We start from the raw sequence: 13,979 nt of genomic DNA on the forward strand, positions 1-13,979 counted from the left end.
GCTGATTCACGTTACACCGTACTGGGTCCGGGTCGTCACCGTGTTATGTCGTTTCCATCATGAGCCGTCCGGGTATTTTCCATTTTTCACTTAAAGTGATAAGGTTGTGTGTCTTAATGCAATTTTCACAATTTGAGTTAGCAGCTATTGCAATAGCTCTTGATGACGAAGTATTGATAACACAAGTTGAAACTAGAAAAAGAAGATGGAGTGTACTTCCTCCCAGGAGAAAACTATCCGAAGGAGAATTTGCCACGGTCTGCACAGATTTCATAGATGAACAGAGCACTTTGCACTTGCGCTGTCCACTAGGACACTACAGTTCAACGTTGACTACCCACCGTAAAAATACTCGACCCTGTGCCCCGACCGCGTCTGGGCACGACCGGATGAATCAGCCTTAATTCTTACATGACAGCTAATATGGTTATTATTTATTCCATTTAACCTAACAACCGATATTATTTATATACATAAGAACGTAGATAAGTTATTGTAATTTTAATCAATTATCGATTATTCTATAATATTACGAGGAAATTTGGGGTTTTTTTAATTACTAATTAGTACGCAATTAGACTCGTTACATAAAACAAAGTTAAATATCCTGAAACATTACAAATAATATTATTTACAAGATTTTGAACAATTATAATTATAGTTTAGAGTAAAATGATTAACAACTAATATCACAAATATTCTTTTTTGTTTCACGCTTAAATTTAGAACAACAATAATACCAACATTAAATACAGAATGAAACTGGGTGCGTTCCTACCAACTGCAGAATATTTTAGCCGTATTTCGTTTTGAACCGGGTGCCCATAACTTTCTTCTATAGTTTGCATAAGTTCTTTGGGACAGGGAAGTGTGTCTAGTGGAATGTCAATAAGCTTTTTAGCCTTTGTTTTAGCTTTCTTTTCAACGTAATCGTCATTCTTATCGTAATAGTCGTAATTATCGCCAGTTAAAACGTTCTCGTTGGAGGTTTCGATGTCTTCTTGATCGTTGAGACGCCGTTCGACTGTAGAGTCTGTGAAACATGAGATTTTTTCGAGGGCGTACTTCAGGGAATTGTCCTTGGTCTCGTTTCTTAGTACGTAGATCCAGGAGAGACGGCAATCGCAGCTGAGAGGGTTACCTGAAAAGAGAGGGCCAATTAAGTACCTTATTTCCATTTCGGTTGGTCTCGATGGCTTAAAGTCATCTAGACGAATAATCAATGACATCCCACCTATAACTTGGTTCATTGAAAAACACTTTTGAGGTATAAAATCCTAAAGAGACTTAAGCAGTTAAATAGCGGTAGTACTCGTATAGTGACACGTCAATTGCGTCTCAATTAAGAAATCCGACCTTTCACAAATCGAAGAAATTTAACAACCGTTGGAAAACATCTGGAGTCCCAAAATAGCATTCTTTGAGGAGACCCCTTACCGGCAGTGGGACGTATGATGGGATGTTGATGATAATGATTATTTATAATAAGAAATACATTCTCAAGAATCGTAACATAATCTGACTTGATTATTAATAGGAATATTAAACACATAGAATTTTTTTTTCATCCCCGTCTTTCCATTATAATCATAACAAAACTAGTGAAGTTATTTGACAAAATAATATCATTAACTTATAGTGTTAAGTAATTAATAGATTCAGGAGTTACTTTGTGGAAGTCCATGTTAATAAAAATGGAAGAAAATTAATTTGCTACTCCGCGAACCCAGTGAAGGTTAAATAGTGCAAAATGGCTGCGCTTGTATTTAATGTTTTTTCATGCAGTTAATTAACTTTATGAAAAAATAATAAGTTAATAATAATAAATAAGTTACTTAAGTTTCTTACGTAATCTTCTCGGGGGAATCTGCATTGCGAATGAGTCAATAATGTGATTTGAAGTGTGATGTGCTAGGAAATAATCTCAGTAAAGAGTACTAAAAAAAACTGACTTCAAAAGTCATTCATCCCCTAGTTTGCTACCCTTAGAGGTGGAATAATTTTAGAAAAAGTTATCTTGAGTGTAGAATAAAAACAATACACTATTCTGTGAAGCATTTTTACATCGTTGAGCAAAACATCACAGTTCTACGAAGTAACATCAGTCGTATGGCGTATTTTAAAGTTAGAATCGCGTAGTCTTTGATCTTTTGTCGTATCATCTTTGACGTTAATAAAACAATACTAAAGATTATTATCTAGTAACGAAAGAATGTTCTTTTAGAAGTTTATGTACGTGAGTAATAAAGGCATGTTACATTGAAATACGCTGTCCGTATTTCTGAGAAATAATTGTTATAGAATGTTAAATTTATATTACACAACGAAGCCTAATATAATGGTTTGATGATAACGACGTCATTGGCGCTGTTTTTTCTTTACTATAATAAAGCGACGTAGGCACTCTTTAGCTCCGATATTTATTGATCCGACAGATTATATAACGAAGATTATCTTCTCTAATGTATAGATTTCGGAAACTGTGAAATAAATTATAACGAAAATAATTATTTATTTACACATTATTATTAATTATTGTAATACATTTTTAAAAATTGTGATCATTTAGTTTTTTTTTTTAGTATATAATAGACACACGCTTGGCCACAATCTCACCTGATGTTAAACGAGGATGTGACCGTAAAAAATGCCTATTCACTCTAGCCTTGGATAGCCCCAAATTGTACTTTTCGGGAAATATAGAGTAGAGCATTCCATTCCTTTGCCGGACGCATCAGAAAGTAGGAAGCAAAGTGCTTAGTGCGAACAGGTGGAATATCAACGACATAAGAATGTAGTGCTCCGGACCTTCTAGTCGACCGAAGGAGGAACGGTGAGGGTGGAACTAAATTAAAAAGTTCTTGCGCACACTCCCCGAAATGCATCTGATAGAAAACCGACAAGCAGGCTACTTTTCTGCGATGGTCGAGATTTTGTAGCTTCGACTCCACAAGAGAATTGTTGTTAATAAGTCTCTTTGCTTTTCGCTACACCGAGACCAAGGCAGCTAACTGATAATGGGCAAAGCCGTCACCATACTGGTCAGCCACGCAGCCATGAGCTGGGAAATATATTCGTATGGCCTACATTTATTTCTCTTGTGAGTTTAGGTGTAACATGTGGTTGTCTGTGTGTGTATCCATTAAATGAAGTTTCCCTAGTGCGGGTCAATGAGGGTATGCGTTATTATTTTTACAATGAATCGAGTGATACTTTTATAAATGAACTGGAATTGTCAATTAAACCCTCAGTAATATAAATTACTAATTCTTTTTTTTATAATATCAAGTGACGGTAAGGTACACGCCTGTCGATAACAGTTGCAGTGCCACTCAGAGCTTTAAATCGCAAAGATCTGAGGGGCACTGCCACTGCGACTGCGACTGTCGCCCTGAGACATAAGTTGACAAGTCCCATGTGCCTGTAATTTCACTAGCATCCTTACATTACTACTAGGACGAACTCTTTCACAAGGAGCTCTACTGCTTCTCAATTCATTGTGAATGTGAACGTGTCACATTAAAACTTCTTCATAAATAATGTCGATTATTACAAGAATCGAATCGGTAACGCCTTAGGACATCACTAATTTATTAGTACACGAGCTGTCAAAAGTACAAAAATGAAGGGTTGGACGGAGTGTAATTCTCGTATTTTGTGAAAAAATGTTTCTTATTTCGTAATCGTTTAGTAGATATTCCTTGAAACGGTTAAGTTGATTCCTTTTTCAAATTTAAATAGTATCAAAAACTTGCAATTCTAAATTTCGAAAATTTTCATTTAAAAGTTACCAACTGCAAGAATCAGTGTTAGCGTCGAACAAGTTCTTAACAAAATCACTGTTTTTACAGTAGTATAAGAAACTAAAAGCGAAGTTCGCAGGGGACATTTTTAACTCCATCTAATACTTTTAATTTGCATTCTAGCAGCGTCGCTGAATTATCTAGGAAGTTGCCAAGATTGCAACCTGCTACGAACGGATAGTTCGAACCTGAACGCGATAGTTGCAACGAAAAGTAGGTCTTTACGGGAACTTGGCACGTGCACCAGCTCTATCGAGTGCCCTGCTCCATTAAGTTACAAGAAATAATACCCCTCGAACGGTGCGAGAAATGTAATAACGCTACCAAGGTGTTGAAATGAACTAAACTATCGGAAAATGTTTCGCTTAAGTTACTAATGTAGCAGAACCGGCGCTTACTTGCATAAATGTTACTAGATTTCGTTTTTGTACTAGAAACTTATAATAAAGCTATAATAGAAATGTAATTCGTAGTGAATACTTTAGGATAAATAACTCAATTCGAATAATGAAGGCACATTTTATGTTCATGACCATAGTCAAAAGTGCTGCGCGGCTGCTCCATCACAAACCTAGTAAGTCATTTAGACAAAATTTTACAGGAGAGCCCAAAAACACAAATCTATAAGCATAAGTATATAATTTTAAAGTGAAACAATATACCATAACAAACATTAAATGTACACTTTCATAACCCTTGTGTCGCTTGTGCCATAAACACACACATAGACAACCACAAATTACACCAAAACTCGTAAGATAAATAAAAGTAGTCCATATAAATGTCTCTCCCGGCCCTCTGCGTTACAGACCAGTACGGTAACAATTCGACATTAATACATTAATTGCAACCTTTCAGGCATGCAAGCCTTTTAAACCCGTAAAATTATTCTTTCAGGAAAGTAACATTCCGCCCGTTAATTCACTTCCATCTCTCATCTTTTTTTCAACAACAACATCTTACACCAACAATATCTTTGTATTTATTTATTTATTTATAAGAAAATTCGTGCGGACTTACAGATTAACCAACACGCCCAGCTAGATAATGGATTACAATATTAATTATAAAATGATAATAATAATAAATAAAAATAACTAACACAAAATAATATTAACAACAATTTGAATTCTAAATAGCTCTACAATAACATAAATTCACAAAATGTACAATAGCGGCTATGAGCTGCGACCAACTAACTCGCGAACACATCAGCAACCTAGTCAAGAGCGAGAAACTCATTCAATAAGACTACCGCTCTAGCGGTCGGTACGTTGAAACCCTGTAGAGTGCGCGTTTTGTTTGACATTGCAAAAAGGTTGCGTGCGCGCCATCCTAAGCGGCCCACTGTGCTAGTGTAACGATCTGGGGGCCTACCACAACCTCTTAAAACAATATTACTTTAAAATTCATTGACTTACAATTATATGGACGTCGGGTCCGCGCTAAAAAGTGTCCGAACTTATAGGGCGTTAAAATCGTATACAGAGCGTCATTCACGCTTTAGTCTTCATTTGTTCGACTGACAGCGAAGCAAGCAAAATTAGACAGTACTGCGATGACATTACAATTTAAATTCAACGTTTTAGCTTTTTCATATTTCTTTACATGTCACTACGTTTAAAAAGGTTGACTTGGGACATTTTTTTCGTGGTTTTTGTATTAGACCCGTCGTCCATTTATTTGTAAGTCAATGTTAAAATTACACTGACTTTTCGTACCATAACGCGCTTAAAGTAAGCTTATTATAATGTTAAAATTATGATGTTTTATTGGCAGCTTTATGACTATTCATTCACTCAGTTCGTACCATGGTGCGACTTTAACATTAACGTTGCTCTTATGTCAAATTTAGCATTCTTAAAATAGTTACACAGATGTAATGGAAACAATTTTATTTTCAGTTTTATTGTCTTAATATTGATTTGTAACGATTAAAAGCTAAGTTAAACTTATTTATTTACATATATCTCTTCAGTATATAGCTTCACTATGTTGAGTGTGTGCGTTATTATTATTATATTATTATTATATAGTGAAGTTTTTTATTTCTATTTAATTGTTTATTAAGTAATTTAGTTGTTTATTTCTATTTAATAGCACATAGGAAATAATTTCTCATTAAATAAATAAAACAATATAATAACGCCATCTATATGCTCCTTGGCGAAACTAACAGTTGACACTAGACTACAATTACAAATTCACAACGTGACAATCAAGACTCAGCTTGTTTTATTTATTTTTCTTTATGAAAATGCGGAAAAATAATAGAAAACAACGTAATTTTAATAGATTTCATTAGTATCTGGTCCGTCCCAAAAGTATCGAACATTTTTCAGGAAAAATACTTTTATTGAACTTATCGATACCATACATTAGTACTCTTCAAAATAACACCCTTCAGCATCGATGCACTTTTGTAGGCGAGTTTTCCATGCCCGGAAGGCCCCCTGGAAGACGTCAACGGGTAGGTCCTTCAGCGCCCTGGTCGTAGCTTCTTGGATGTCCTTAATTGTGCCCCAATGCTTGCCTTTGAGCTTCGACTTGATGCTGGGAAACAAGAAGAAGTCTGCCGGGGCGACGTCAGGACTGTAGGGAGGCTGCGGGACCAGCGGGCTTCGTCGGTCACCTCTTCCCTTCCGTCACGGAACATCTTGTGCCACTTCCTGACCGAGGATTCGGACAAGGCTTTGTCCTTGAAGGCCTGTTTAATCATCTCGTTGGTTTCCACAGTATTTTTGCCGAGTAGAACACAAAATTTCACTGCGTACCTCTGTTCTAACGGATCCGTCATCGCGCTACTTTTAAAAACTTCGACGAGGTGTCGTTTAGAGCTCTACGCGAACGCACGTCCTGCCGCTCCAGGTGCTCGGAGCCAACTGGGACCGGTCGCGCTGTATCGGCTAGATCCCCCCACCACTTTCTGTTGCCAAGCGGAGCGCTTCCCGCCGTTCGGCAACACTCCCAAAAAAAATGTTCGATACTTTTGGGACGGACACTTTTCTTTTTTTGGCAGTTAATATTCTCTGAATGCAAATAATATTAAGTACTTTTATATTATACGACGATAGGACGATTCGGAACATCAAAAAAGAAAGAGATAGCGTTATACAGTTCATATAGCGTTATTTCTTTCCTATTTTTAGTAAGGAATAGACAATATTGGGAAATCATTCGTTCTTTCAGTCACTAGCAATAATACGTTACTTGGTTGATAGGTTTGTCATGGTACGAATATGAGTAATATTATAATAAGCTTATACGATTGTTTTTTGAAAGGTTGTGGTACAAATAGACCTAGTCTTTCTAAAACGGACGGATTGTCTATACTGTGCCGTATTGCCATCTTGTCTCTTTTTTACTGATTATACCCAAATTGAATCGATAACTTTTTCTTAAATCTGATAGTTATTGCAAGCAGCAATAAGCAATTTAAATCAAATAACCGATAACACAGCTTTTGCTAACAAATCAAGGTCGCCTTTAAACTACTACCTACAAATGTAAAATAAATAAAATTATTAGGTAGGGTACCAATCAACGAATACATTGATATAACAAAAAGTATCACAATTTATATACATTTCTTATACCCTTCTAACTTTAATATTTAAGTACATAAGGAAAGTGAAGGGAAACTGTAGAAGCTGGAATGAACACAGTATAAGTGTTAGCTAGGTATTTGTTTAGTTATTGCTAAAATTTCATTTTGTCTATGTAGTAAAATTTTGAGCAAAATTTGATCATGTGCCAATAATAGAATTTAACACAGCTGCAAAATTGATTTTTTTTACCTTGACAGTAATCTTTCTTCTTTCTTAATCTTTTAGGAATTAAAACGGTACGTAGGAAAACAATCAGCCTTTCCAAACCATTCTAACTTCTATTTTCTAAGTCGGATTTTTTGGCCCATCCGCGAAACTTTTAAACAAATACAGGCGGATAGTTTTCGAGTATATTTGTAGTTCGGATAAGTTGTTTCTTTCCTCAATTTTCTCTTTTATTAACTCTCTTGTCAGCAAACAGGGCCACTATTCCGTTACGAGTGTTCCTTTGTGTGGAATTGTAATGAACCAAGTCTATGTCGGCAGTTTCGTCTTTATCTCCTCACCTCCTTTTCACCTCGTTTGGAATAAATGCAACCATTCCTTGTTCACGGTTCGCGCTACCTCAAGTGTACTTAAATTTTAAGCTGTTGAAACTGTTCGAGTAATTTAGTTAACCGACTTCAAAAAGAGCTTTTCAGTTTTACTCCTTTTTTTATGTGTACCTTACGCGATTATAAGACGATTTGTGACCCGATTTTGATAATTCTTTGTTTGTTCTCGGTGCTGGTCGCATTCATATTTGAAGAAAGCATTATATCTCAAATCAGGGAAATTGGGGGATGAATCCTATAGATTGAATTTCACCCACTTTGCGTTAACCGATTTAAATATTTTTTCTTTTTTTTAAAGCACCGCAATAGGTCCCTATAGCAGCATACCCACAGCCATCCCCAAATTACAACCGAGATAGGACACACAAATATTTCTCCCGACTCGGGAATTGAAATTGGGACCTCTGCGTGGCAGATAAGGAGGTAGTTAGTAAAACTTGGCATATGTAACTCCTATGAATATATAAATAAAGTCTTGTGGTGAAATAGAAGAAGAGACATGGTACAGCAGCTACCTTGTGTTTAGGCCCGCATGATTCATTATACCGCGGACAACCACATTCGTTTTCGAGAAGACAAACACAGCGAAAACGGATTAGCAAACTCTTGAGGTCATTTTTTATTATAAAAATGTTATAATTTTATTTAGTTGCCTTTTTCCAATGTAGCTTGTTCCTATTACATTCGTATTATCTGATACACATTTTAAAAATTCACGATTCGGAAAGAGCTTGTCATATAAAATGATAAATGAAAACAAAATCTACATTCATCTATTTTTAGACTGTTTTTTGTGTTGTCATAAATAAGTTAAACTTTTACTAGTGGCTTGAATGATTGATGGACTAAGTTGTTTTCATCGGATTCAATGATTAATGTTTATACAGGTTGTAACCGAAAGGTGCAGTGAAAATTCAAGGTCGTAGAGAGTTACTATGAAATAGTAAATTGGCATTGATTTTTGTAGAAAATTATGACTAAATAAATATCGATATCGGTATTAAAATCGTGCTCTAACATCACCAACCTCACCCAATCACTTACTTTGGTCGAAAATAGCGGGAAAATTTAAAGTTCAATTTGTTTTTATTTAAAAATGGTTGAGTATTTTAGAATTAGAAACATTTTTATATAATAAGATTCAATATCTAATTTCACAAAAAGTAATTGAATATCAATTCAATAAAAATTTAATTAATTCAATATCTAGTTTTGTTTTTGATTAATAAAAATAGAATAGATATTGACGCTGTCGGTCATTCTGTTATTGATATCCCGTGTTGTTCTTTCACATTTTGTATTCAATAATTTCGGAATAACCATAATAATGGCATTTCTAAGTATATTATGAAATGATGCTGTGCATTGGAGCAGCAGACGGAAGTTTAGACCAAGCCCGTGAGAGATTTATCGATGGTAGACCAGAAGCTGAACGCTGTCAACTTCCTTCGAGAGCCTGCTTTCGTAATTTGGTTTTGAGGCTTCAAACTACTGGCACATTCCAGGGTGATAGGCCAGAAGGTCGCCCAAGTGTTCGTGATCCTGACATAGAAAAGAAAATCGTTTCGAAAATAATCCGCGGACTAACACTCGCTGAAAACCATATGCATACAAAACAAATAAATAAAAGCTATATTAGATGCACGTTTTTCTTAAAGTATACTTTTGTGTTTACTTTGAATTTTTATTTTTGTCTTTGTCAATCTTTATTTTATTTATGTAAATTTTAACTGACGACATGTTAAAAAGGTATTTTAGTGAGGAGCGACATTATAAAGGGTTATGCATACTCTGATTATGTGATCGGTTGGTAGCGAAAACCTACCTTATAACCTAAATAACTTTCAATTTGTACACTTTGATCACGATATCAGTAGCACCTGCCCAATCGCTGTACGATTTATCGCAACCGATCGCGCGATTCGATTGAACTGAAAAAATATTTCAAATAGTTTCCCAACAGATCACAATATTTTTTAAATCGTATCAATTTCCACTACCAACGGACCACGCAATCAAAGTATACATACCCCTATAAAGTATGTAGGTATCTAATAGTAGCAGCGTTGTTATAAACTAAAAAAATCATAAAATCATAATCAAAGAGACATTATTGAGACATTAATGAGACATTATCGGTGGCATCTTTCAAACATAAATTAAAAGAGCACTACCTGTCGAACGCGTTAGATAGTTAATAGGTAACATATATTATATTATCGTATTTTTTTGAAATGAAATTAATTTAATTAGACAAAATATTCAACTAAAATATCAGTGCCAAATTGCTATTTGAAAGTAACTCTCTACGTTCTTGGATTTCCACTGCACCCTTTAATTAAACACTGTATATATAAACACTACATCAATTTTGCTAGAGGTTGGAACAATTAAATGCTGGTGCAAAATGTAATTTATGAAAAATAGTATTTTTTTATAATTAATACGACAAAAATATCATTAAGACGAGAATTACAAATAAACTGGCTGTTTTTGAGAGTCGTATTTATAAAGTTATAAATTTCAGCGGTAATGTAATAATAACGCTTCTAGAGTTAAAATAAGATTCCGGTAAGCGACACGCCACTTATAACAAGTTCAAATTAGCCGCTGTTAGAAGCGCTGCAGCCGCGCGGCGGCCGCGCAACCGAATTTTCCCAATGCCTCGTTTATCCAGTCGATTGGAGTAACTGGCGGAACTGCTATCAAATTTTGCAGGGTGTTGTTTTACATTCTCTATAAATTCAATCAATTTTTTTCAATTCAATTTTCTTCCATCGTGGTTAATATGTACGTACACCTCACTAACCGTGCAAGCGTGACTATAGCGCGACTTTCGCGCGGTTTCAGCGCTTCTAGAAATTGTATGAAAAGTAATCGTCGCGCGGCCGCCGCGTGGCTGTAGCGCTGCTGCAGCGCGTCTAGAAATTGTATGAAAAGTAATAGTCGCACGGCTGCAGCGACGCAAACGCGCGTTCGTGAAACGCGCAATTGCATCGCTACGTCTGCGATTTATGACATAAAAAGACGATGATGGTGAGAAATTAGTTACTTGAATTTGAAGTTTATCTTGGTTGTTAAAGGAAGGGGACTAGAAACGTCTGATTAATTAGTGTTATTAAGTTAACAATTTGTACTGGAAAATTTTGACTGTCTCATTGACGTTTCTTACGACGTTACGGCCCTCTGCGGTCTGTAAGGGACCCCAATCTTGTAATTTTATTATTCAACCCACGTCAATGTTCACAAAATATTATGTTTCTGTATATATATTTAATCGTTATTGTATTACGTAGATACAATCTCTTTTATGTTTTGGATAAATTCCTTTTGTTCGTATCATTAATTCTTACTTAACTTTGTAAAAGGAAGAAAACATTTCAAATTTATGAGTTGCGCAGACTGTTTAAACTTTTGAATGTATCTCAAGGTTAATCAAAGTTTATCTTTGCAATAACATGTTAATGGGACTCTGTAACGTTTTGGTTAAAAAAAATTATTAGGAAAGCATGTGTACTTTTCAACCCATAGTATTATTGGTACGTATTACTTCTGGGAGAGACTGACCTAATGCCGGTTGGAAACTTAATGCCTTTTGCAAAGGTTATGAACCGTCTTTGCCGTGCAGCTTTCATTATGAAGTTCAGTTCGGCGAAGATATTGCTATATATACATTCAATGTAGTTGGATTGCAGATGGTGACATTATTTTGTCTTTTTGGAGTAAGCTGATTTGTATCGGAGGATTTCCAAATTTTAATTTAAGTCTTGTTATTATATTACTTTTTTCACAACTGTGCACATTTTCCGGCTCCGAGGGGTTTATTCCTATTCTCCGTCCGATATCTGTTTGAATCAATTACTGTCAAATAAGTAATAAGTACTGCCATTTCGCCTATTTTTGCCGCCAGATAGTAATGTGAGCATCGCTTCGCTTCGGTTTCGAAGGCTATGGGTGCCGGTGAAATTACAATCACTTGGGGCTTGACAACTTACTCGTATGTCTCAGGGTGACAGGCGCAGTGGCAGTCCCCCTAAAACCTTTACGATTTAAAGCTTTGAGCACTGCAACTGTTATGTATAGGCGTGTCGCTGACAACCAGGCGTATGACTTGTACGTCCCTTTACTTGGAATTATAAAAAAGCATCATGCATCTTTTTTGTTTGGTCGAGTATAACTTATGAGTATGAGTAGATAAAATAATAAATAATAAATAACGCACACACTCAACATAGCCCCGCACTAGGGAAACCCTGTGTCGCGGGTGCCATGGACACACACATAGACAACCACAAATTACACCCAAACTCACGAGAGAAATAAATGTAAGCCGTACAAACATTTCTCCCGGCCCGGGAATCGAAACTGGGACCTCTGCGTGGCAGTCCGGCATGGTAACCGTTCGGCCACGGAGGCAGTTAAGATCCCCCTGATGTGCCTGTTGTACGTATAACAAGTTGAATATTTAGTAGTAGAGCACCTCGTGAAAGAGTTCTTCCAGTGAAGTACCGCCTCAGTGGCCGAACGATTGCCATGCTGGTCTACCAGGCGGAGATCCCGGGTTCGATTCCCAGGCCAGGAGAATATTTATATGACCTACATTTATTTCTCTCGTGAGTTTAGGTGTAATTTATGGTTGTCGATTCCTACCGCCATACAGTAACGTAAGCGTCGTTGCGTACCGGGTTAGAAGAATAAGAGTGCAGGTGAAATTACAGGCAATTGGGATTTGACAAATTATGTCACAGGATGACGGGAGCAATAGCAGTGCCCTTCAGATCTTTGTGATAGAAGCACTGAGTGGCATTGCAACTATCACGGACAGGCGTGTCCCTCACCACCAGGCACACGATGTGTCCCGTCACTTAATCTGTATCTTTATTTATATTAAGCTATGGTATATATATATAGATAATTAAATAGTGTTAGAATTAGGGTGCACATAATATACTATATACATGGATAGGTAACTTCATACAGAAGATGATTAGAAACGCAGTTAGAGCGGAGTAAAACGTAGTTTATTAAATTTAATTAAAAGCAATTATTTATTAATTACCCAGATTTAGCTTTATAATGTTACCAAGTACTAAGTTTGTGAAACAAGCGCTATTACAAATGTGACGCAAAGATCGAAGGCAGGCTGAAAACCAGTGTTGAGCAACTTCTGTCTCTCAATAAATGGTGAGACTGTCCCCCACACACAATTCATTTAATGTATACGTATTAATTTAATTAATTTTTGCATTTATAAGTAATCTATTTTATATTTGTTACGTAATTAATGTGTGTGGAAATAAATGGTTTAAAGGGTGTAAGTGGAAATGTTTTACCACCTTAAAATTTTTATTCTTCGAATTCTTCTATCTCATTTGTTTCCATATATCTGAACGCGGGTTTTTATGTACATTTTACGGTTCATATTAAATAACATTTTGTTTATGAATTATAAATAAACTTGTACAACAGTAAAAACGACCTTAAATCAATAATTTAAGGTGGTATAAACCTTTGGTAAATACAGAAACAAAAATAAGGAACATACGAACTTAGTAATTCCCCAATAAGACATTAAATAATCATTGAGATACATTAAGGTTAAGTATATATAAACGGTTTCGCTTTTTGTAGGGTGAGGGGTGGTTTCGCAATCCTCTTATGATCTTATGTTCCACAGACGGCAACGCTTTTGCCATATTACATAATAACGTCTTAATTAACGCAAATGTTGGAAAGTGCAGAAGAATATTAATCGACAAACGTTAACTTTTTGTGTTCAAAAAGATTATTTAAAGAGCATTTATTTAAAACTAAAAAACGTGAATTAAAAAAGTTATGTATCGAGGGTACATTTTTGCATTTTGTTACTTACTCATTCGTTGAGTTGTTTATTTAATTATAATTATTAATACAAAGATCGAACACTCAGAAAAAATTCCTTCGATCCGGTCGGATTCGAACCGACGCCTTCTTGCATACCGTGCCAGACGCTATACCAACTAAGCCACGGAACG

The 13,979-nt window shown here is 35.8% G+C and overlaps 1 protein-coding gene across 1 annotated transcript in view; it reads right to left on the reverse strand.

The window, feature by feature from the left end:
- Nucleotides 1-670: 670 nt before the first annotated feature.
- LOC113225618 (connectin-like) overlaps nucleotides 671-13,979 on the reverse strand; it is a 54,189-nt gene continuing 40,880 nt past the window's right edge. The window contains exon 2 of the mRNA XM_026457977.1: nucleotides 671-1,141. Within this exon, the coding sequence (XP_026313762.1) occupies nucleotides 723-1,141 (419 nt within the window). The 3' untranslated portion in view covers nucleotides 671-722. The remainder of the gene's footprint in view (nucleotides 1,142-13,979) is intronic.

Source organism: Hyposmocoma kahamanoa, unplaced genomic scaffold (assembly GCF_003589595.1).
Source record: "Hyposmocoma kahamanoa isolate Upper Pololo Valley unplaced genomic scaffold, ASM358959v1 168, whole genome shotgun sequence".
NCBI lineage: Eukaryota > Metazoa > Arthropoda > Insecta > Lepidoptera > Cosmopterigidae > Hyposmocoma > Hyposmocoma kahamanoa.